Source organism: Pan paniscus, chromosome 1, assembly GCF_029289425.2.
Source record: "Pan paniscus chromosome 1, NHGRI_mPanPan1-v2.0_pri, whole genome shotgun sequence".
NCBI classification, from domain to species: domain Eukaryota; kingdom Metazoa; phylum Chordata; class Mammalia; order Primates; family Hominidae; genus Pan; species Pan paniscus.
In genome coordinates this window covers 83,976,691-83,999,857 of record NC_073249.2, presented here as the reverse complement: position 1 = coordinate 83,999,857, position 23,167 = coordinate 83,976,691, and the positions used below count along the sequence as shown (strand labels likewise).

The following is a 23,167-nucleotide window of genomic DNA, read 5'->3' as shown; positions in this document are numbered from 1 at the left end:
CAGTGTGGGTGAAGCAGGGTAAGTGAGAAGAAAGAATATCAGAATGGTAAAAAGGAAGCATCTGTAGGATGCTGGCTTTTCTGCTGAGTGAAAGGGACATGATCAAATAGGCTTTTAAAAAGATTATTCTGGCTGTCATCTTGAGAACAGACTTCAGGGAGACAGGAACACTTGTTGGAGACTACTGCAATAATCCATGCAAAAGATCATGGTGCTTAGACCACAGTGGTTAACACTGGAGCTAATGAAAAGTGGTCAGATTCTGGATATCGGAAGCTTTCTGAACCTTTACTGGTTTGGGGTGTTTCTTCAAAAAGGAAACCCAACGGTATCTGCAGACAGACTAGATGTGGGTTGTAAGAAGAGTAAAAGATAACTACACAAGAATTATGGCCTGAGCAAGTGGAAGGACAGAAATGCCATTGACCAAGATAAAGAAGGCTACAAATGACACAGGCTTAGACATGAGGAACAAGTATTCAATTTGGGACGTGTTGGGATTGAGCTGTCCATCAAACATTCTAGCTGACATAACAAATTGATGTGTGGATATATGAATCTTGTATTAAGAAGAGAGGGCCACAGACATAAATTTGGGAGTCACTGGCCAATACAGCCAAAAGATAAGTTCACCAAGGAAGTGAATGTAGAGAAAAAAACTAAATTTTGTGTCACTCCCAACAACGGGACGTCAAGAAATGAAACCATCAAGTAAACTGCAGAAGAATGATCAGTAAGGGCTGGGCACTGTGGTTCATGCCTGTAATCCCAGCACTTTGGGAGGCCTAGCCGGGAGGATCGCTTGAGCCCAGGAGTTTGAGATCAGCCCTGGCAACAGAACAAGACCTCATCTCTCCAAAATATTAGCCAGTCATGGTGGTGTGCATCTGTAGTCCCAGCTACTCAGAAGTCTGAGGCAGGAGGATCGCTTAAGCCTGGGAGGTCCAGGCTGCAATGAGCTCTGAGGGGTGACAGAGTGAGACCCTGTCTCAAAAAATAAATAAATAAATAAAAAATAAAAAAAGGATGACTAGTAAGATGGAGAGCAGCAAAACCGAAAGTATGGTGTCCTGGAGCCAAATTAAAGCATATCAAGGTTTCTGGCTTACACTACTGAAGCATGGAGGTACCCATCACCAAGATAGGGAAATCCTGGAAGAATATCATGTTTGTGAAGGTAAAGATAACGAGTTTGGCCCAGATATGCTGAGGTACATAATCAACACTGAGTAAATTAAGGAACAGTAAGCTGTAATTTTAAAAGCCTGAGTCTGGTCTCTAATTCTTTGTTTGCTCTGTGACGTAAGTTGTCATTATCATCCTGAGGCTCAATTTTCTTTCCTATGACATGGAGGTAATATTTATACGAGTAACCACAAATGGTTGCTGTGTAGATCAAATATGGTAATTTAAGAAAAAAAACTTCAAACCCCTATGAAGATATAAGAAAAAGTCACAGAATACAGAAAGTTGTAGGAATTCTAAGAAACAAAGGTTATATTTAATCCTTATAAGGAAAAAAAGAAGAGAGAAAACTAAATCAGGCCTATAAGGAACCATTCACCCTGTACCTTTAGCTGAGTCCTGTGGAATTCCTGCTTTATTTCAAAGGTAACAAACCCTTCTTGTTTTTAATCTTTTCCTTAAACACCTCTTCAACTTTCTAACCCAACTGAAACTCGGCTTATCTCTGAAGACACCACTTACCTTGACACCAGTCATAATGACATATCATCCTCCAAACATGCCTTAAATGTTAAGATTTCCATATTTTTGCTCACATGTTATTTCTTTACCTGGAATTTCCTTTCCCCATTTCATTCTCTATCCAAATTCTAACTATCCACAAGGAACTGCAAGGCCATCAGCATTATGAAGGCTACCATGGTTCCTCACAACTGAATGAAGCCTCTTCTTCTTTTTTTTTTAAAGACAAGTCTCACTCTATTGCCCAGGAGGCAGTGTAGTGACACCATCGTGGCCCACTGTAGCCTCAATCTCCTGGGCTCAAGGGATCCTCATGCCTCAGTCTCCCAAATAGCTGGGATTATAGGTGTATACCACCATACCCAGCAAATTTTTTCTGTAGGGACGAGGTCTCCCTATGTTGCCCAGGCTGGTCTCAAACCCCTAAGTTCAGTCCTGCCTCAGCCTTCCAAAGTGCTGGGATTAACAGGAGTAAGCCACTGCGCCAGGCTGAACCTCTTCTTTGGAACCACCACAGCACATAACATGTATCTGCTACGCCCCTCACTTCCCTCTAGTTGGTATTACACATTTTGCATAAAAGTCTTCTATTTCTAAATAAGCTTCAAGTCAGGTTCATCTTTGTATCAGTTGGTGCTCTTAAAATATTTATTGTGAACATGGACTTAATGAGCTTGACGTGTTGAAATTATTTCTAATGTGTTGCCATACTCACATTTTTTACTCTGTTTTTCCACTTCTGCCTTCAGTCTCTTGTACTTGTCTGTCCTGTAAACCAGGACCCAGGTTATGCCTAAAACATTAAAAGCAACATGTTAATAGAGAAATGACTGGAATGATCACAACAAACAAAGTGGTTACTGTTGGAGAAGGAGGAATTCCAACTTTTCGCTTTGTATTTACCCATAGTTAACTTTTTTCAAAGGCTAATACAACTGACTCTTCAGCCAAAACAACAGTAACATGATGTGAAGGTGTCTCCACAAATACGCAAGTGAAATCTACCTGAGACCAAAGAAAACTCGGTAATCGACTCCATACTCCCCTCCTGCTCCTGTTCACGAGTTGCCCAGAGATTCCCTGAAGTAGAGCAGATGAGCCTCTCAAGCAAGTAAGGCTCGCGATCTTTCCCCTGGTGGCACAAGGGACCCCGGGGCCCTTCCTCCCGGGGACTGATCAAACGTCTGAGAAATACCCGCTCTCACCCTCTGCGAGCAGAGCCGTGCACACAGAGATAAAAACGATGAGGAGAGTGTCCGCGAACATAGTGCTCATCTCGCACCTTCGTCTCTGCACTCCCACCCGCCAGGGGGAAAGCGCTCTAAAGCCAGGAAAAGTGAAGCGAAAACGGCTTCCGTAGACTCCGCCACCACCGAGTAACAGACCAACTCTGACAGCCCGAAGATCGCACTTCCGCTTCCGGGGCATAGCACCGGAAAGGCTCCTAACGGAGAACGGTGTGGCCACGAGAATCTAGAGGAAACCAACCCGCAAGTCATTGGAGCTGAAGGGCTGGTAGTCAGGCCGAATCTCGCGAGAATTGGAACTATTTCAGAGTCAGAGCAGGATAGTGGCGGCGGCAAACTTTGCCTGGTAGTTTTTACTGATTGGGGTGCTGGCGCGCGCCTTTTTCTCGGCCAGAATCCAGTTATTGGGATAGTCTTGGCTTCTACCTCAGCCCCACTTCTGTGGTCGTAATATTAGTTTAGCTTGGGTTTGCCGTGAAGTAAGAAGACTGACTTCCGCAAACGTACTGAACGACTGGGTGTAGGTGCCAGGGCATGGACGTGAAGCTGGAGCCGCGAAATGAGTTAGTTGTGGGCCGCTGGCCTCAAGGAGCGAACGTCAGCGCGAAGAGGAGAAGCTTGTGCATACGCTCTGATAAGGGTTTTAATAGAGGTATTACCACAGTGCTGCGTGACACGGTTGAGAGGGTGGTCAGAAGAAGCTAATGAAAGGAATTGAAGCAGTGCCTTAGGGGAGTAGGAGTGCTTTTGGAGATAGCAAAGGACTTTCTAGGCAAAGTGGAAGTCAAAGCACGGATGCCTGAAAATTCATAGTGTGATAGTGCAGTGAGTAATGTATCTAGAGAAGGGGTCTTAAACCCAGATGCCTAGACTGGCGAGAGAATATAAATTATCTTATGCAAGCTGAGCCTAAACAAATGGTGGAAGGTACTACGATGGATAAGTGAGCATTAAGTTCATCTGAAAGGAGAATTTGATACCCAAATCCAACCCATTTCTCTAGGAGAATGAGCACCCAGTTTCTGAGATGTCTTCGTTTCTCAGGAAAATCCAGAAATCCTGGGTTTTATGTGAAACTTAATTTATAAGTGTTGCTAACTAATTAAAATTCAAAAATGCCTCAGCAGCGTGGTTTCAGCCATTGTAGACGGTTTCAGCTTTTTCACACTGGGGTGTGTGTGTGTATGTGTGAAAACCTGGAAGCTGGCTGAGCTGTATCCTCTTGTACTTCCTATCATTGGTGTTTTTTTGTTTGTTTGAGATGGAGTTTCACTCTTGTTGCCCAGGTGGAGTGCAATGGCACAATCTCGGCTCACTGCAACCTCTGCCTCTGGGTTCAAGCCATTCTCCTGCCTCAGCCTCCCGAGTAGCTGGGACTACAGGTGCCCGTCCCCACGCCCGGCTAATTTTTTGTATTTTTAGTAGAGACGGGGTTTTGCCATGTTGGCCAGGCTGGTCTTGAACTCCTGACCTCAGATCCACCCACTTCAGCCTCCCAAAGTGCTGGGAATACAGGCGTGAGCCACCGTGGCCGGCCCTCATTGGTTCTTTTAAACTCTACTGCACTTAAATATATAATTCTCCTAAACACTACTTTTGACCTTTTTTTAGCTTTATGTGCATTTCTTATCTCCTAGACTTAGCAACAGAGACCCTGTCTCCTTTTTAAGAAACATTATTGAGCTTCTACTATATGTCAAGAACTGTGGTAGGCACTGTAGGGTCAAAAGGATGGTTAAGAGAATATTCCTGACTTCTAAGGGCCCAGGGAGATTATATAATATAATAAGATTATAGGTATTATAGAGGTATTCTTAAAATGTTGAGGGGGTGCAGATGAAAACAAGATGTATTCTTCCTGGGGAGTTGGAAAGGTTTCAAAAAGATCATATTTGAGCTAGACCTTTATTTGAGCAGTTCAGACAAGGATAGGTTTTTATTCACCTTTGTATCACCCAAGGTAAGTCTGAGATAACAATAAGAGCATGATCTTGGAAATCAGACCTGATTTTAAATTCTTGCTCTGCCACTTACTTGACAGCAGTCCTAGAACCTATTGTTTAGCATCTTTGAGCCTTCAAAATGGTGGTAACATAAGCTATGAAGACTGGATGAGGAAAAGTATATTATAAAGCATTTCAAGCAGTGCTTGGCACACACAATTCATCAAATTCAACATGCTATTCATTGTAAGACGCATCATTATTTTATCTACTACTAAAGAGGAAAAAATAACTAATTAAACCATGACACACCATTGATTGTAAGAAGAATCCCATTCAGAGATGTTAAAATATGAAAAAATAAGAAAATATGAAATATATTAATAAGCAGTTAAGTTGTTCCTGTGTAAATGTTTACAACCATGGACTGCTAGGATACACTTCCTTTTCTAGGGTAATGATGTCATGACACTATGCCCCTTGTTTAAGAACAGTGCTGGAAGTCGGGCGCGGTGGCTCACGCCTGCAATCCCAGCACTTTGGGAGGCTGAGGCGGGCGGATCACGAGGTCAGGAGATTGAGACCATCCTGGTTAACACGGTGAAACCCCGTCTACTAAAAATACAAAAAAATTAGCTGGTCGTGGTGGCGGGCGCCTGTAGTCCCAGCTACTCGGGAGGCTGAGGCAGGAGAATGGCGCGAACCTGGGAGGCGGAGTTTGCAGTGAGCCGAGATCGCGCCACTGCACTCCAGCCTGGGTGACAGAGCAAGACTCTGTCTCAAAAAAAAAAGAAAAAAAAAAAAAAAAGGAACAGTGCTAGAGACAAGTTCAGATAACATCTTTTCTAGATTCTACTAGTTTTCTTTGTTATATTCCCAAATTCTCTAAGCTCTTAGTTGTACTATCTAATTTTTAGATTTCAAAGCTTTCCCCATGAGGACTGCTCTCCCAAAGCTCACTGACCTCCTCCAATCTCTAGTACAATAGGAAGACTTTTGTCCTGGGACTTAATTTTACTATTCTCTTGAAACCACATTTTTGTTTCTAGTTTATACTTGATGTTGTGGTACATCTTCAAGTAACTTTCTGTGAAAGGTGAATGGGAGCTAAGCCTGTTCTTACATTATTAGTAGAATTAGTAATAATAATACTGTTGTTGCTTTGGGGTTGTGTTTTGTTTTCTAGAGACAGGGTCTCACTTTGTTGCCCAGGCTCGGTCTCGAACTCCAGGGCTCAAAGCAGTCCTCCTGCTTCAGCCTCCCAAAGTGTTGGGATTACAGGCATGAGCCACAATGCCCAGCCAATACTGTGCTTCATTTTTATTTGTTTATTTATTTAATTTATTTTTGAGATGGAATCTCACTCTGTCGCCCACGCTGGAGTGCAGTGGCACAATTTTAGTTCACTGCAACCTCTGCCTCCTGGGTTCAGCGATTCTCCTGCCTTAGCCTCCAGAGTACCTGGGTTTACAGGCATGCACCACCGTGCCCAGCTAATTTTTGTATTTTTAGTAGAGACAGCGTTTCACCTTTTTGGCCAGGCTGGTCTTGATCTCCTGACCTCAAGTGATCCACCCGCCTCGGTCTCCCAAAGTGCTGGGATTACAGGCATGAGCCACCGCGCCCAGCCCAATACTGTTCTTTAAATACACATATAATACTAAGCTAGGCATTGTAAAAGATTATAAGAGAATTATAAATACCTGCTTACACTCTGACATTTGAAACAATATGAACTTTACGTTTCAATTTTAGCCCCACTGCATGTAAGCTACCTTATTTTAGCAAGTTACTTAATTTATCTGAGCCTCATTGTTTTAAATCTGTAAAGTATAAGTAAAAATATCTACCTTCAGGAATTACCGTGAGGTTTGTATAGGGCTGGGAACAAAGTTCTGGAGTCAGACTACTTGTATTCAAATCCTGGCTTCTCCATTTAACTAGATGTGCAGTTTTAGGCAAATTACTTCACCATACCATCCTTGGTTTTTCTGGAATGTAAAATGTCATAATAGTATGTAAATTTAAAGGATTTTATTTTTAAAAAAATATGTAAGGAAAGTGTTTAGAAGGTACATGGTCTGTCTGTGGATATACCAGAATCAATCCATTGTGTTCTTTTCCCCAAAGTCCAATATTCCCTTGTTCTCTTAATGAGTAGCACCACCATCTAACTGGTTTTCAAGCCAAAAGTAAGGGAACTATCTTCAGTAACTCCCTCTTTATCTCACGTTTACTTTGCAAGTTCCATGGATTTCCCCCTTTTCATATCTTTTTACACATCTTTCAGTCCCCTCTACTACACTTCAATTCAGTTCATCATTATCTCCACTCGTATTACAGCTTTCTAACTGGTCTCCAATTGTATACCCAATTCTGTCCCCTTCAGGCCATTCTTCTCATTTAGGCAGTAGTGATCTTTGTCAAATACAAAGATGACTGGGTGTGGAAGATTGGGAAGAAGAAGGAATTGGGGGGCAGCTCGCAGATTTTTTTCTTAGATACCTGAATAAATTCATATCAGAGAAAACAGGAGAGGAATCAGGTTTTTAGGAGAAGATTTTTTTTTTTTCCTACTGGGCTAGCAGGACTAGATGAAGACCTTCAGAAACCCTGGGCACTGAGAAGATCATAAGGTCTCTTCCCAAATATAATTAAAAATAAAATACTAAGGTGAAATATATTTTAATTATTATTTTTGAAAACTTATTTTTTCCAAATGTTTTCCCTCGAGTCTGTGCATGTGTGCCCTAAATACATGTTTCATCGGCTAGTTGGATAATACTGTACTGTTGTGTTTTCTTTTAGAGATGGAATCTCGCTGTGTCACCCAGGCTGGAATGCAGTGACTCGATCATAACTCACTATGACCTCGAACTCCCAGGCTAAAGCAGTCCTCAAGCAATCCTTCCACCTCAGCCTTCTGAGTAGCTGGGAGTAGCTGATTAACTAATGTGTGCCACCACGCCCAGCTAATTTGTGTATGTGTGTGCACACGTGTAGAGCTAGGGGTCTTGCTATGTTGCTCAGGCTAGTCTTGAACTCCTGGCCTCAAGCAGTCTTCTTGCCTTGACCTCTCAAACCAGTGGGACTGTAGGTGTGAGCCATTGCTCCTGGCTGAGCACTGTTTTTTTTAGGACAGACTGTATTCATTGTTGCAATCTTCAGCTTTTGGAACATCGTCTAGGACAGAGAAGCTGCACAATATGTATTTATCGAATGAGTGAATGATACTTTTGGGAGAGAAGACAGTGGGTTGGAGAAATATTTTGGAAGAATTGGAAATTTTAGGTGGACCTTGAAGAAAGGGTAAAATTCAATTAGGACACAAGCAGTGATCAAAAGCATTGAGTTGGGAACAAAGTGGTAGGATGTGGGAGTTAGTATGTAGTAAAAACAACTAAAATATAGAAAGAGATTATGTGTTTAATAGAAATAGGATTGACTAAAGTGAATCCACATTGTATCTGTAAGAGGTCCATCGTTGAACTTTATTTTTTTTTGTTTTGTTTTTGAGACAGGGTCTCACTCTGTTATCTAGGCTGGAGTGCGGTGGCACAATCTCAGCTCACTGCAGCCTCAGCCTCCCAGGTTCAAGTGATTCTCCTGCTTCAGCCTCCCATGTAGGGATTACAGGCCTGCACCACCACACCTGGCTAATTTTTGTATTTTTAGTACAGACAGGATTTCACCATGTTGGCCAGGCTGGTCTCGAACTCCTGACTTCAAGTGATCCACCCGCCTCGGCCTTCCAGAGTGCTGGGATTACAGGCCTGAGCCACTGCACCCAGCCACCTGTATTTATTTTTGAGACAGGGTCTTGTTCTGTCGCCTTGGCTGGAGTGCAGTGGTGCAATCATGGCTCACTGCAGCCTTGACTTCCCAGGCTCAATGAATAGCTGGGACTACAGGTGTGCACCACCATACCCGGCTAATTTTTGTATTTTTTGTAGAGATGGTGTTTCGCCATCTTGCCCAAGCTGGTCTCAAACTCCTGGCCTCAAGTGATCCACCTGTCTAGGCCTCCTACAGTGCTGGGATTACAGGGTTGAGCCACCACACCCAGCCTCATGGTTGAACTTTAGGAGAGCTGTACATCTCCTCCTTATAATACATGCAAAACTTCATGTGTCCATTTTTTTCTGAGTTGAAGTTTCATAGTTTTCATCCAATTCTCAAAGGTGTTTATAAACCAATAAAGGTTAAGAATCATGTGCATTTGAAAGACTAATAGAAAGGCTTAAGCTTAATGCTGTAGCAAATTAGTCTTCAAAAGTTTTCTACCATAGCATTCATTAGGAACAGAAGAGGGGGAATGAGACCCTAAGATTTAGAGATGAAGTCTGAAACTTAGGACTTTATATTTATCTGAACATCATATGTAAATTTTACTATTATGGGACTGGTATTAATGCTTCCTTATAAAAATATATTTAGCCTCATCAGTGACCAGGGAACCATATTTGGGACCAGTCTGTTCAGTTGGCAAAAATTAAAAAGGCCATCATATCAGAAAGGAGAAGGTAAAATGATTTGTTCACAGACAACATGATCTTTTATGTACAAAACCCTAAAGATTCCACCCAAAAAACCCTGTTAGAACTAAAAAACAAAGTTGCAGGATGCAAAACCACACAAAATTTAGTTGCATTTCGATGTAAAATTTAAAAAGGAAATCTTAAAAATTCCATTTACAACAGCATCAGAACTAAAATACTTGTGAATAAATTTAACCAAAGAGGCAAGACTTGTACACTGACAACTACAAACATTGCTGAATGAAATTAAAGAATACACAAATAAGTGGAATGACGCACTGTGTTCATAGATTGAAACAGTTAATATTAAGATGTTGATACTACTCAAAGTGATCTACAGATTCATTATGTAATCCCTGTCAAAATCCCAGTGACATTTTTTCAGAAATAGAAAAATTCATCCTAAAATGTATATGAAAACTCAGAGTACCCCAAATAGCCAAACAATTTTGCAAGAGAACAAAGTTGAAGGTCTCATGCTTCCTGATTTCAAAATTTAACTATAAAGCTACAGTAATCAAAACACTGTAGTCCTAGCATAAAGACAGACATATAGAATAAAGAACCCAGAACTAAACCCTCACATATATGGTCAATTGATTTTTGACAAGGTTGTCAAGACCAGTCAATCAATGGAGAAAGGATATTCAGTTTTCTCCATTTTTACATGTGGATATCCAGTTTTCCCAACACCATGTATTTAAAAGATAAATAACCTAAATGATAAATCTAAATGTCTAAAAAATAAATAATCTAAAAATATCCAGTTTTTTTGGGGTCAGGTGCAGTGGCTTACGCCTGTAATCCCAACACTTCGGGAGGCCAAGGTGGGCAGATCATTTGAGGTCGGGAGTTCGAGACTAGCCTGGCCAACATGGTGAAACCCCATCTCTACTATAAATGCAAAAATTATCTGGGTGTGGTAGCAGGCACCTGTAATCCCAGCTACTCGAGAGCCAGAGGCTTGAGAATCGCTTGAACCCGAGAGGCTGAGGTTGCAGTGAGCCAAGATCGTGCCACTGCATTCCAGTTGGGGTGACAGAGCGAGACTGACTCAAAAAAAAAAAAAAAAAAAAAAAAATCCAGTTTTCCCAACAGCATTTATCTTTTCAATAAATGGTGTATTTTGCATGTGGATAATCCAGTTTTCCCAACACGATTTATCTTTAAGATAGCCACATGCAAAATTAACTCAAAATGGATCAAAGACTTAAATGAAAGTGCTAAAACTCTTAGATGAAAACAGGAAAACCTTCATGACATTGGATTTGGCAATGATTTATTGAATATAACACCAGAAGCAAAGGCAACAAAAAATAAATTGGACTTTATCAAAATTAAAAATGTTTATTCATCAAAGGACACAACAGAGTGAAAAGGAAACTCATGGAATGGGAGAAATATTTACAAAGCATATATCTGGTAAGGGATTAAAATCCATTATAAATACATTTTAAAATCCTTCAACTCACCAAATAAAATCCCAATTCAAAAATGGGCAAAGGACTTAAACAAAGGTTTCTCCAAAGAAGATAAACAAATGGCTGATAAGCCCATGAAAAGATGGTCAACATAACTAATTAGGGAATTGCAAAACAAACCACTTCACACTCATTAGGATGGCAGTTATTTAAAAAAAAAACAGGGCCAGGCGCAGTGGCTCATGCCTGTAATCCCAGCACTTTGGGAGGCCGAGGCGGGTGTATCACGAGGTTGGGAGTTCAAGACCAGCATGAACAACATGGTGAAACCCTGTCTGTACTAAAAATACAAAAATTAGGTGTGGTGGTGTATGCCTGTAATCCCAGCTTCTCAGGAAGCTGAAGCAGGAGAATCACTTGAACACAGGAGGTGGAGGTTGCAGTGAGCCGAGATCATGCCACTGCACTCTAGCCTGGGCGACAGACCGAGACTCCATCTCAAAAAAAAAAAAAAAAAAAAAAAGTATTAGTGAGGAAGTGAAGAAAGTCAACCCCTTGTGCATTGCTGGGATGAATATAAAACGATACAGTCGGGATGGGAAATCAGTATGGTTGTTCCTCAAAAAATTAAACCTAAGGTTGGGCACAGTGGCTCACGCTTGTAATCCCTGCACTTCGGGAGGCTGAGGCAGGTGGATCTTGTGAGCCCAAAAGTTTGAGATCATCCTGGGCAACATGGCAAAACCCTGTCTCTAGAAAAAGTACAAAAATTAGCCAGGTGTAATAGTACATGCCTGTAGTTCCAGCTACTCAGGAGGCTGAGGTGGGAGGATCACCTGTGCCCAGGAGGTTGAGGCTGCAGTGAGCCATAAGCATGCCACTGCACTAAATAAAGAATTACCATAGGATCCAGCAATTCCACTTCTAGTATCTACCAAAAGAATTGAAAGCAGGGACTTCAACAGATATTTATATATCCATGTTCATGGCAGCATTATTCACAGTAGCCAAAAGGTGGAAGTATCCCAAGGGTCCATCAATGGATGAATGGATAAAATAATATGGTATATACATACAATGGGATATCATTCTGCCTTGAGAAATTCTGACGTGTTATAACATGGATGAACTTTGAAGATACACTAAGTGAGATAAGCTAGCCACAAAAGAACAAATAGTGTATGATTTCTCTAATACCAGAAGTAAACCAAAAGTATCCAAGACAGGTCTCAATCCATTTAGGAAGTTTATTTTGACAGGGCTAAGGATGTACCTGTAATACAGCCTCAAGTGGTCCCAAGGTGGTCAGGGTACAGCTTGCTTTTATACGTTTTAGAGAGTCATGAGACATCAATCAATACATGTAAGATGTACATTGGTTTAATCTGGAAAGGCAGGAACACTTGAAACTGGGGCTTCCAGGTCATAGGTAGATTAAAAAAAAATTTTTATTATACTTTTAGGGTACATGTGCACAACATGCAGGTTTGTTATGTATGTATACATGTGCCATGTTGGTGTGCTGCACCCATTAACTCGTCATTTAACATTAGGTATATCTCCCAATGCTATCCCTCCCCCTCCCCCCACCCCACAACAGGCCCCAGTGTGTGATGTTCCCCTTCCTCTGTCCATGTGTTCTCATTGTTCAATTCCCACCTATGAGTGAGAACATGCAGTGTTTGGTTTTTTATCCTTGCGATAGTTTGCTGAGAATGATGGTTTCCAGCTTCATCCATGTCCCTACAAAGGACATGAACTCATCATTTTTTATGGCTGCATAGTATTCCATGGTGTATATGTGCCACATTTTCTTAATCCAGTCTATCATTGTTGGACATTTGGGTTGGTTCCAAGTCTTTGCTATTGTGAATAGTGCCGCAATAAACATACATGTGCACGTGTCTTTATAGCAGCATGTTTTATAATCCTTTGGGTATATACCCAGTAATGGGATGGCTGGGTCAAATGGTATTTCTAGTTCTAGATCCCTGAAGAATCGCCACACTGACTTCCACAATGGTTGAACTAGAGTCCCACCAACGTGTAAAAGTGTTCCTATTTCTCCACATCCTCTCCAGCACCTGTTGTTTCCTGACTTTTTAATGATCGCCATTCTAACTGGTGTGAGATGGTATCTCATTGTGGGTTTGATTTGCATTTCTCTGATGGCCAGTGATGATGAGCATTTTTTCATGTGTCTATTGGTTGCATAAATGTCTTCTTTTGAGAAGTGTCTGTTCATATCCTTCTCCCACTTTTTGATGGGGTTGTTTGTTTTTTTCTTGTAAACTTATTGGAGTTCATTGTAGATTCTGGATATTAGCCCTTTGTCAGATAAGTAGATTGCAAAAATCTTCTCCCATTCTGTAGATTGCCTGTTTACTCTGATGGTAGTTTCTTTTGCTGTGCAGAAGCTCTTTAGTTTAATTAGATCCCATTTATCTAGTTTGGCTTTTGTTGCCATTGCTTTTGGTGTTTTAGACATGAAGTCCTTGCCCATGCCTATGTCCTGAATGGTATTGCCTAGGTTTTCTTCTAGGGTTTTTATGGTTTCAGGTCTAACATTTAAGTCTTTAGTCCATCGTGAATTAATTTTTGTATAAGGTATAAGGAAGGGATCCAGTTTCAGCTTTCTACATATGGCTAGCCTGTTTTCCCAGCACCATTTATAAAATAGGGAATCCTTTCCCCATTTCTTATTTTTGTCAGGTTTGTCAAAGATCAGATGGTTGTAGATATGTGGCATTATTTCTGAGGGCTCTGTTCTGTTCCATTGGTCTACATCTCTGTTTTGGTACCAGTACCATGCTGTTTTGGTTACTGTAGCCTTGTAGTATAGTTTGAAGTCAGGTAGTGTGATGCCTCCAGCTTTGTTCTTTTGGCTTAGGATTGACTTGGCAATGCAGGCTCTTTTTTGGTTGCATATGAACTTTAAAGTAGTTTTTTCCAATTCTGTGAAGAAAGTCATTGGTAGCTTGATGGGGATGGCATTGAATCTATAAATTACCTTGGGCAGTATGGCCATTTTCATGATATTGATTCTTCCTACCCATGAGCATGGAATGTTCTTCATTTGTTTGTATCCTCTTTTATTTCATCGAGCAGTGATTTGTAGTTCTCCTTGAAGAGGTCCTTCACATCCCTTGTAAGTTGGATTCCTGGGTATTTTATTCTCTTTGAAGCAATTGTGAATGGGAGTTCACTCATGATTTGGCTCTCTGTTTGTCTGTTATTGGTGTATAAGAATGCTTGTGATTTTTGCACATTGATTTTGTATCCTGAGACTTTGCTGAAGTTGCCTATCAGCTTAAGGAGATTTTGAGCTGAGACGATGGGGTTTTCTAAATATACAATCATGTCATCTGCAAACAGGGACAATTTGACTTCCTCTTTTCCTAATTGAATACCCTTTATTTCCTTCTCCTGCCTGATTGCCCTGGCTAGAACTTCCAATACTATGTTGAATAGGAGTGGTGAGAGAGGACATCCCTGTCTTGTGCCAGTTTTCAAAGGGAATGCTTCCAGTTTTTGCCCATTCAGTATGATATTGGCTGTGAGTTTGTCATAGATAGCTCTTATTATTTTGAGATATGTCCCATCAATACCTAATTTATTGAGAGTTTTTAGCATGAAGAGTTGTTGAATTTTGTCAAAGGCCTTTTCTGCATCTATTGAGATAATCGTGTGGTTTTTGTCATTGGTTCTGTTTATATTATGGATTACATTTATTGATTTGCGTACATTGAACCAGTCTTGCATCCCAGGGATGAAGCCCACTTGATCATGGTGGATAAGCTTTTTGATGTGCTGCTGGATTCGGTTTGCCAGTATTTTATCGAGGACTTTTGCATCGATGTTCATCAGGGATATTGGTCTAAAATTCTCTTTTTTCATTGTGTCTCTGCCAGGCTTTGGTATCAGGATGATGCTGGCATCATACAATGAGTTAGGGAGGTTTCCCTCTTTTTCCATTGATTGGAATAGTTTCAGAAGGAATGGTACCAGCTCCTCCTTGTACCGCTGGTAGAATTCGGCTGTGAATCCATCTGGTCCTGGACTTTTTTTGGTTGGTAAGCTATTAATTATTGCCTCAATTTCAGAGCCTGTTATTGGTGTATTCAGAGATTCAACTTCTTCCTGGTTTAGTCTTGGGAGGGTGTATATGTCGAGGAATCTATACATTTCTTCTAGATTTTCTAGTTGATTTGTGTAGAGGTGTTTATAATATTCTCTGATGGTAGTTTGTATTTCTGTGGGATCGGTGGTGATATCCCCTTTATCATTTTTTATTGCATCTATTTGATTCTTCTCTCTTTTCTTCTTTATTAGTCTTGCTGGTAGTCTATCAATTTTGTTGATCTTTTCAAAAAACCAGCTCCTGGATTGATTGGTTTTTTGAAGGGTTTTTTGTGTCTCTATTTCCTTCAGTTCTGCTCTGATCTTAGTTATTTCTTGCCTTCTGCTAGCTTTTGAATGTGTTTGCTCTTGCTTCTCTAGTTCTTTTAATTGTGATGTTAGGGTGTCAATTTTAGCTCTTTCCTGCTTTCTCTTGTGGGCATTTAGTGCTATAAATTTCCCTCTACACACTGCTTTGAATGTGTCCCAGAGATTCTAGTATGTTGTGTCTTTGTTCTTGTTGGTTTCAAAGAATATCTTTATTTCTGCCTTCATTTCGTTATGTACCCAGTAGTCATTCAGGAGCAGGTTGTTCAGTTTCCATGTAGTTGAGTGGTTTTGAGTGAGTTTCTTAATCCTGAGTTCTAGTTTGATTGCACTGTGGTCTGAGAGACAGTTTGTTATAATTTCTGTTCTTTTACATTTGCTGAGGAGTGCTTTACTTCCAACTATGTGGTCAATTTTGGAATAAGTATGGTGTGATGCTGAAAAGAATGTATATTCTGTTGATTTGGGGTGGAGAGTTCTGTAGATGTCTATTAGGTCTGCTTGGTGCAGAGCTGAGTTCAATTGCTGGATATCCTTGTTAACTTTCTGTCTCGTTGATCTGTCTAATGTTGACAGTGGGATGTTAAAGTCTCCCATTATTATTGTGTGGGAGTCTAAGCCTCTTTGTAGGTCTCTAAGGACTTGCTTTATGAATCTGGGTGATCCTGTATTGGGTGCATATATATTTAGGATAGTTAGCTCTTCTTGTTGAGTTGATCCCTTTACCATTATGTAATGGCCTTCTTTGTCTCTTTTGATCTTTGTTGATTTAAACTCTGTTTTATCAGAGACTAGGATTGCAACCACTGCCTTTTTTTGTTTTCCATTTGCTTGGTAGATCTTCCTCCATCCCTTTATTTTGAGCCTATATGTGTCTCTGCAGATGAGATGGGTCTCCTGAATACAGCACACTGATGGGTCTTGACTCTTTATCCAATTTGCCAGTCTGTGTTTTTTAATTGGAGCATTTAGCCCATTTACATTTAAGGTTAATATTGTTATGTGTGAATTTGATCCTGTCATTATGATGTTAGCTGGTTATTTTGCTCGTTAGTTGATGCAGTTTCTTCCTGGCCTCGATGGTCTTTACAATTTGACATGATTTTGCAGTGGCTGGTACTGGTTGTTCCTTTCCATGTTTAGTGCTTCCTTCAGGAGCTCTTTTAGGGCAGGCCTTGTGGTGACAAAATCTCTCAGCATTTGCTTGTCTGTAAAGGATTTTATTTCTCTTTCACTTATGAAGCTTAGTTTGGCTGGATATGAAATTCTGGGTTGAAAATTCTTTCCTTTAAGAATGTTGAATATTGGCCCCCACTCTCTTCTGGCTTGTAGAGTTTCTGCCAAGAGATCAGTTATTAGTCTGATGGGCTTCCCTTTGTGGGTAACCTGACCTTTCTCTCTGGCTGCCCTTAACATTTTTTCCTTTATTTCAACTTTGGTGAATCTGACAATTATGTGTCTGGGAGTTGCACTTCTCAAGGAGTATCTCTGTGGCGTTCTCTGTATTTCCTGAATCTGAATGTTGGCCTGCCTTGCTAGATTGGGGAAGTTCTCCTGGAGAATATCCTGCAGTGTTTTCCAACTTGGTTCCATTCTCCCTGTCACTTTCAGGTACACCAATCAGATGTAGATTTGGTCTTTTCACATAGTCCCATATTTCTTGGAGGCTTTGTTCATTTCTTTTTATTCTTTTTTCTCTAAACTTCTCTTCTTGCTTCATTTCATTCATTTCATCTTCCATCACTGATACCCTTTCTTCCAGTTGATCGAATCGGCTACTGAGGCTTGTACATTCATCATGTAGTTTTCTTGCCTTGGTTTTCAGCTCCATCAGGTCCTTTAAGGACTTCTCTGCATTGGTTATTCTAGTTAGCCATTCGTCTAATTTTTTTTCAAGGTTTTTAACTTCTTTGCCATGGGTTCGAACTTCCTCCTTTAGCTCAGAGTAGTTCAATTGTCTGAAGCCTTCTTCTCTCAACTCGTCAAAGTCATTCTCTGTCCAGCTTAGTTCCATTGCTGGTGAGGAGCTGCGTTCCTTTGGAGGAGGAGAGGCACTTTGATTTTTAGAGTTTCCAGTTTTTCTGCTGTTTTTTCCCCATCTTTGTGGTTTTATCGAGCTTTGGTCTTTGATGATGGTGACGTACAGATGGGGTTTTGGTGTGGATGCCCTTTCTGTTTGTTAGTTTTCCTTCTAAAAGTCAGGACCCTCAGCTGCAGGTATGTTGGAGTTTGCTGGAGGTCCATTCCAGACCCTGTTTGCCTGGGTATCAGTAGCAGGGGCTGCAGAACAGCAGATATTGGTGAACAGCAAATGTTGCTGCCTGATCGTTCCTCTGGAAGTTTTGTCTCAGAGGAGTACCCGGCCATGTGAGGTGTCAGTCTGCCTCTACTGGGGGATGCCTCCCAGTTAGGCTACTCGGCGGTCAGGGACTCACTTGAGGAGTCAGTCTGTCCATTCTCAGATCTTCAGCTGCATGCTGGGAGAACCACTACTCTCTTCAAAGCTGTCAGACAGGGACATTTAAGTCTGCAGAGGATTCTGCTGCCTTTTGTTTGGCTATGCCCTGCCCCCAGAGGTGGAGTCTACAGATGCAGGCAAGCCTCCTTGAGCTGCGGTGGGCTCCACCCAGTTCGAGCTTCCTGGCCGCTTTATTTACCCACTCAAGCCTCGGCAATGGTGGGCACCCCTCCCCCAGCCTCGCTGCTGCCTTGCAGTTTGATCTTAGACTGCTGTGCTAGCAATGAGCAAGGCTCCACGGGCGTAGGACCCTCCGAGCCAGGCACGGGATATAATCTCCTGGTGTGCCATTTGCTAAGACCATTGGAAAAGTGCAGTATTAGGGTGGGAGTGACCTGATTTTCCAGGTGCCATCTATCATCCCTTTCTTTGACTAGGAAAGGGAATTCCCTGACCCCTTGTGCTTCCTGGGTGGGGCGATGCCTTGCCCTGCTTTGGCTCGCGCTCGGTGCGCTGCACCCACTGTCCTGCACCCACTGTCCGACACTCCCCAGTGAGATGAACCCGGCACCTCAGTTGGAAATGCAGAAATCACCCATCTTCTGCGTTGCTCATGCTGGGAGCTGTAGACTGGAGCTGTTCCTATTTGGCCATCTTGGCTCCTCCTCATTTTAAAATGTTCTGATCAGCAGTTGGTTGAAAGAGTTATCAATGAGTGTCTGGGTTACAGTAAGAAGTTGTAGAGACCACGGTTTTATCATGCAGATGAAGCCTCCAGGTGGCAGGCTTCACAGAGTATAGACTGTAAATATTTCTTATCAGACTTTAAGAGTCTGTTCTGTCAGTAATTCCAAAAGAGAGGAGGGTATAATTAGGCATATCCAGCTCCCTGCTTCCATAATGACCTGAGCTAGTTTTTCAAGTTCACTTTGGAATGCCCTTGGCTGAGAGAAGGCTTCCATTCTGATAGTGCGGGTCGGGGGGAAGAGGGGATGGTGCTTATAATTTTATTTTTGGTTTAAACAGGTATCTAGAGTAGTCATATCCATCAGGACAAAAAATAGAATGATGGTTTCCTAGGCTGGAGGAGGGGAGAATTGAGAGATATTTTTAGATACAGATTTATTTTATTTTATTTTATTTTTTTGAGATGGTATCTCACTCTGTTGCCCAGGCTGGAGTGCAGTGGTGTAATCTCAGCTCACTGCAACCTCCACTTCCTAGGTTCAAACTATTGTCCCACCTCAGCTTCCCAAGTAGCTGGGATTACAGGCATGCACCACCACATCCAGCTAGTTTTTGTATTTTTAGTGGAGATGGGGTTTCACCATGTTGGCCAGGCTGGTCATGAACTGCCAACCTCTGATGATCTGCCCACCTCGGCCTCCCAAAATGTTGGGATTACAGGTGTGAGCCACTGTGCCCAGCCTAGATACAGAATTTCAGTTGAAGAAGATAAGTTCTGGAGATGGATGGTGGTAATGGTTGTACAGCAGTGTGCATGTACTGAATGTCTCTGAACTATATACTTAAAAATGTTTAAAATAGTAAACCTGATATATATATATGTTAAAGAAATGTTTAAAGTTGGCCCATATCTGGAGGATACAGATCATCAGAATATCTTAATCATTGCTGGTGGGAGTGTAAATTGGTATAGCCCTTTTGGAACAATTTGGCGTTATCCTGTAAAGATAAACATTTCCATGCCCTTTGACCTGCCATTTTGCTCCTAGGCATATACATAAAAGAAACTTTGTTTTTTTTTTTTTTTTGAGACAGAGTTTGCTCTGTTGTCCAGGCTCAAGTAAAGTGGCGCAATCACAGCTCACTGCATCCTTGATCTTCTGGCCTCCAGCTATCCTCCCACTTCACCCTGCTAGTAGCTGGGACTACAGGTGCATGCCACCACGCCCAGCGAATTTTTTTTTTGTTTTTTTTGGTAGAGGCAGGGTTTCACTATTGTATTAGTTCATTTTTACGCTGCTGATAAAGACATAACTGAAACTAAAACCAAAAAGAGGTTTAATTGGACTTACAGTTCCACGTGGCTGGGGAGGCCTCAGAATCTTGGTGGGAGGCAAAAAGCACTTCTTTTTTTTTGTTTTTTTTGTTTTTTTTGAGACGGAGTCTCACTCTGTCACCAGGCTGGAGTGCAGTGGCGTGATCTCGGCTCACTGCAACCTCTGCCTCCTGGGTTCAAGCGATTCTTCTGCCTCAACCTTCCAAGTAGCTGGGACAACAGGCGCATGCCATCATGCCCAGCTAATTTTTGTATTTTTAGTAGAGACGGGGTTTCACCATGATGGCCAGGCTGGTCTCCATCTCCTGACCTTGTGATCTGCCCACCTTGGCCTCCCAAAGTGCTGGGATTACAGGCCTGAGCCACCAGGCCTGGTCAAAGGCACTTCTTAATGGCAGTGGCAAGAGATAAATGAGGAAGAAGTAAAAGCGGAAACACCTGATAAAACCATCAGATCTCGTGAGATTTACTATCACGAGAATAGCACAGAAAAGACCAGCCCCCATGATTCAGTTACCTCCCCTTGGGTCCCTCCCACGACATGGGGGAATTCTGGGAGATACAATTCAAGTTGAGATTTGGGTGGGGACACAGCCAAACCATATCAACTATCTTGTCCAAGCTGGTCTTGAACTCCTGGGCTCAAGCGATCCTCCTGCCTCAGCCTCCCAAAGTGCTGGGATTACAGGAATGAGCCACTGCCCCCAGTTCAAAAAAACTTTTTAACGAGTATCAGGTCATGCACACAAGAGTGTTCATGTGAGCACTCTTTTTAATACCAAAACCTGAAAACAACCCAAATGCCCATTAACAGGCAAGGGAATAGACAAATTAATTAGAAGCTCCTGGAGGACAGGGACCACCTCTACAAAAAATAAAAAATCAGTACCTTCCCCATCTCACACAGTGTCCCAGGACCCTGCAGGGCAGTGGAGGTGCACCCATAAATAAATAAGGATATATTTATATCCACTCCAAGTGAATGTACCATAATTATATGCCATAATGTGGATTAATCCTAGCAATATAGTATTAAGTGAAAAGCATATGTCCTTAAAGATTACATATAAAGTTAATAACATCTAAACACTCCCTCCCCCCAAAAAAACCCCACTCTTTTTGAATATATTTACATGTGACATTAAAAGGGAAAACAATGATTTCAGTAGTGTTACCTTGGAATGGGGAAGAGGCTGGGTGATACAACTGAAGATCAAACAGGTGAATATGAATGGAAATTCATTTCCTAGTTTTCATGTTGGTGATAATGTCAAGTGTATTTGTTGTATTATTTTAAATGAATGAATGAATGAATGAAGGATTGAGGGTCTTGAATGCACCAACAATGAGAATGTGTCATGAGCCGAGAATAATGATGTATCTAATTCTATGCATCTGTGCATCTGAAGGGGCCTTAGAAAATGCATTCTGTATCTGTTTGATATAAATAAGGGGAAGATGGTGGGGGGGGGAGTGATGTTTTAAATTACTCAGCATCAAATAAAATGGATACTCTGGAAAAATGTGTCACATTTCTCCTGTAGTTTCTAGTACCCTCTGACCAATTGCCACTTTTGCCTGGGCATTTAAGCATCCCAATTTTAGGAGACTGGTGATAGTGGAAAGTCAGTGAAACATCTTAAGCTTGCATAAGAATTTTGCAAAATAAGCAGTGTTTCTTTAAAAAAAAATTAGTCTGGAAGCCTTATATCAGATAGATTCATTTGGGAGAGAGATCACATTCAGGGAAACCAACTATTAGGCTGTCACTATAACACAATTTTTAGTGAGGAATCCCTTGACCAAGTAAGTAGTATCAGCAGAAATTAAGAAGAAAGAGCAAATCCAAGAGCATTGGTGGTTCATAGAATTAAAGATATTGTGGTTCTTAGAATTAAACAAGATGTGCCAGTTACAAACAAAATAATTAAAAGATGAGGTGAATAAGAGAATACATCAATAATTCTAAGGTTTCTATTGGGGCATTTCAAGATCTTATATGGCCTTATACAATTCTCTTTAGAAAAAGAATACATAATTATGACTCAAAATTAGGTACAAAAGTGAATATTTATTTAGAAGGGGCCAATGCAAATGAGCAGCCCACTCATTTGTTTAATTTTAACAAATGTCTGAAGTTTAATGTTATTAACTTCATGGTAAATTTGTCTCTGGATTTTAACCTGATATTGTGACAAGCCTGCCATAGAGTGGTTGGGAAGACCTCCTTCATTGGGAAAGGAAAATATAAAAACTTCAGTTTGACTAAACTTTTATGATCTTAGAGTCAGAAGGGGGCCTTAGAAAATGCATAAATACCTAAACAAATCCACATTCCTTTTCTCATGCATGAGTTGAGGCAGTCTTAATAGAAGCCTAAAATCTGAGGTGACCTTGCGCATTACAAATACACACTGTCATGCTTACTCAATATTCCCATGATACATTGTTGGCCAATAATCCATTTTTGCTCACTGTTTAAACTCTTACCCTTCACCTTAGTGATTTACTCTGCTGCCAAAAAAGACACTGATTTTATTCACACAGAAACATAAATACCATAAGCAATACTGTTGAATGTTCAGAGCTTCAGGTCCCTGACTCTAGGCCTTTTCAGGAGCTCCATCTCAAATTGACTTACACTTCTATCACAGGGCCTGTTCTATAATGGATACTCAAAAATAACTGTGAAAGAGATGAAATGCGTACTCTGTATACGAAAGCACAGGAGATCAGGAGCGGTGGCTCACGCCTGTGATCCCAACACTTCGGGAGGCTGAGGCAGGTGGATTACTTGAGGCCAGGAGTTTGAAACCAGCTTGAACAACAAGGTGAAACCTCACCTCTACTAAAAATACAAAAATTAGTGGGCATGGTGGTGGGCAACTGTAATCCCAGCTGCTTGGGAGGCTGAGAAACAAGAATCACTTGAACCCGGGAGGCAGAGGCTGCAGCGAACAAAGATCACGCCACTGCACTCCAGCCTGGGCAACAGAGCAAGACTGTCTTGTAAAAAAGAAGAAGAAAAAAAAAGCAAAAGGAATTTTTCACTTTCTCTTAGTGTGGTACAGATAACATGCTTTCCCAGTTAGAGGGAAATGACTCTAAAAGGCTAGCCAGACTTCTTTCATTCACTTCAACATGATTCTCTCATTTTTGTGTGGTCTGTTCTCAGTGTTCTCTCTTGAACCCCATGGGAATCATTTCTTTCATGTGTTCTGAACATGGGAAAGGTCAATTGGCTAATTCAGATAAAAACTCCTGAAGTGACTATACCATGATGATCTTACCTCTATGTGAGGCCTGATCTTCAACTTTGAAAGTTTAGAAAATTGATTATATGGGTTCATACGATAGTGATCAGCCTCCAAGGAATTTAATTGA

General features: G+C 41.3%; 1 protein-coding gene and 1 long non-coding RNA gene across 3 annotated transcripts in view; one reads left to right on the top strand and one right to left on the bottom strand.

Moving 5' to 3' along the window:
• TMCO1 (transmembrane and coiled-coil domains 1) overlaps nt 1–3,206 on the bottom strand; it is a 41,612-nt gene extending 38,406 nt beyond the window's left edge. Inside the window, exons 1-2 of one of the 2 annotated variants that reach the window (XM_008978256.6) lie at nt 2,990–3,206; nt 2,423–2,500 (exon numbers count right to left, since the gene is read on the bottom strand). In XM_008978256.6, coding sequence (XP_008976504.1) covers nt 2,423–2,500; nt 2,990–3,206 — 295 coding nt within the window. Of the gene's footprint in view, nt 1–2,422; nt 2,501–2,912 lie in introns of both variants that reach the window. The other variant, XM_003824586.7, reaches the window with a different exon arrangement.
• Nucleotides 3,154–9,697, top strand: LOC134729444 (uncharacterized). The gene is made up of 2 exons (XR_010110535.1): nt 3,154–3,606; nt 7,706–9,697. It is a non-coding gene; the product is annotated as an uncharacterized LOC134729444 (long non-coding RNA).
• The last annotated feature ends 13,470 nt before the right edge of the window (nt 9,698–23,167 follow it).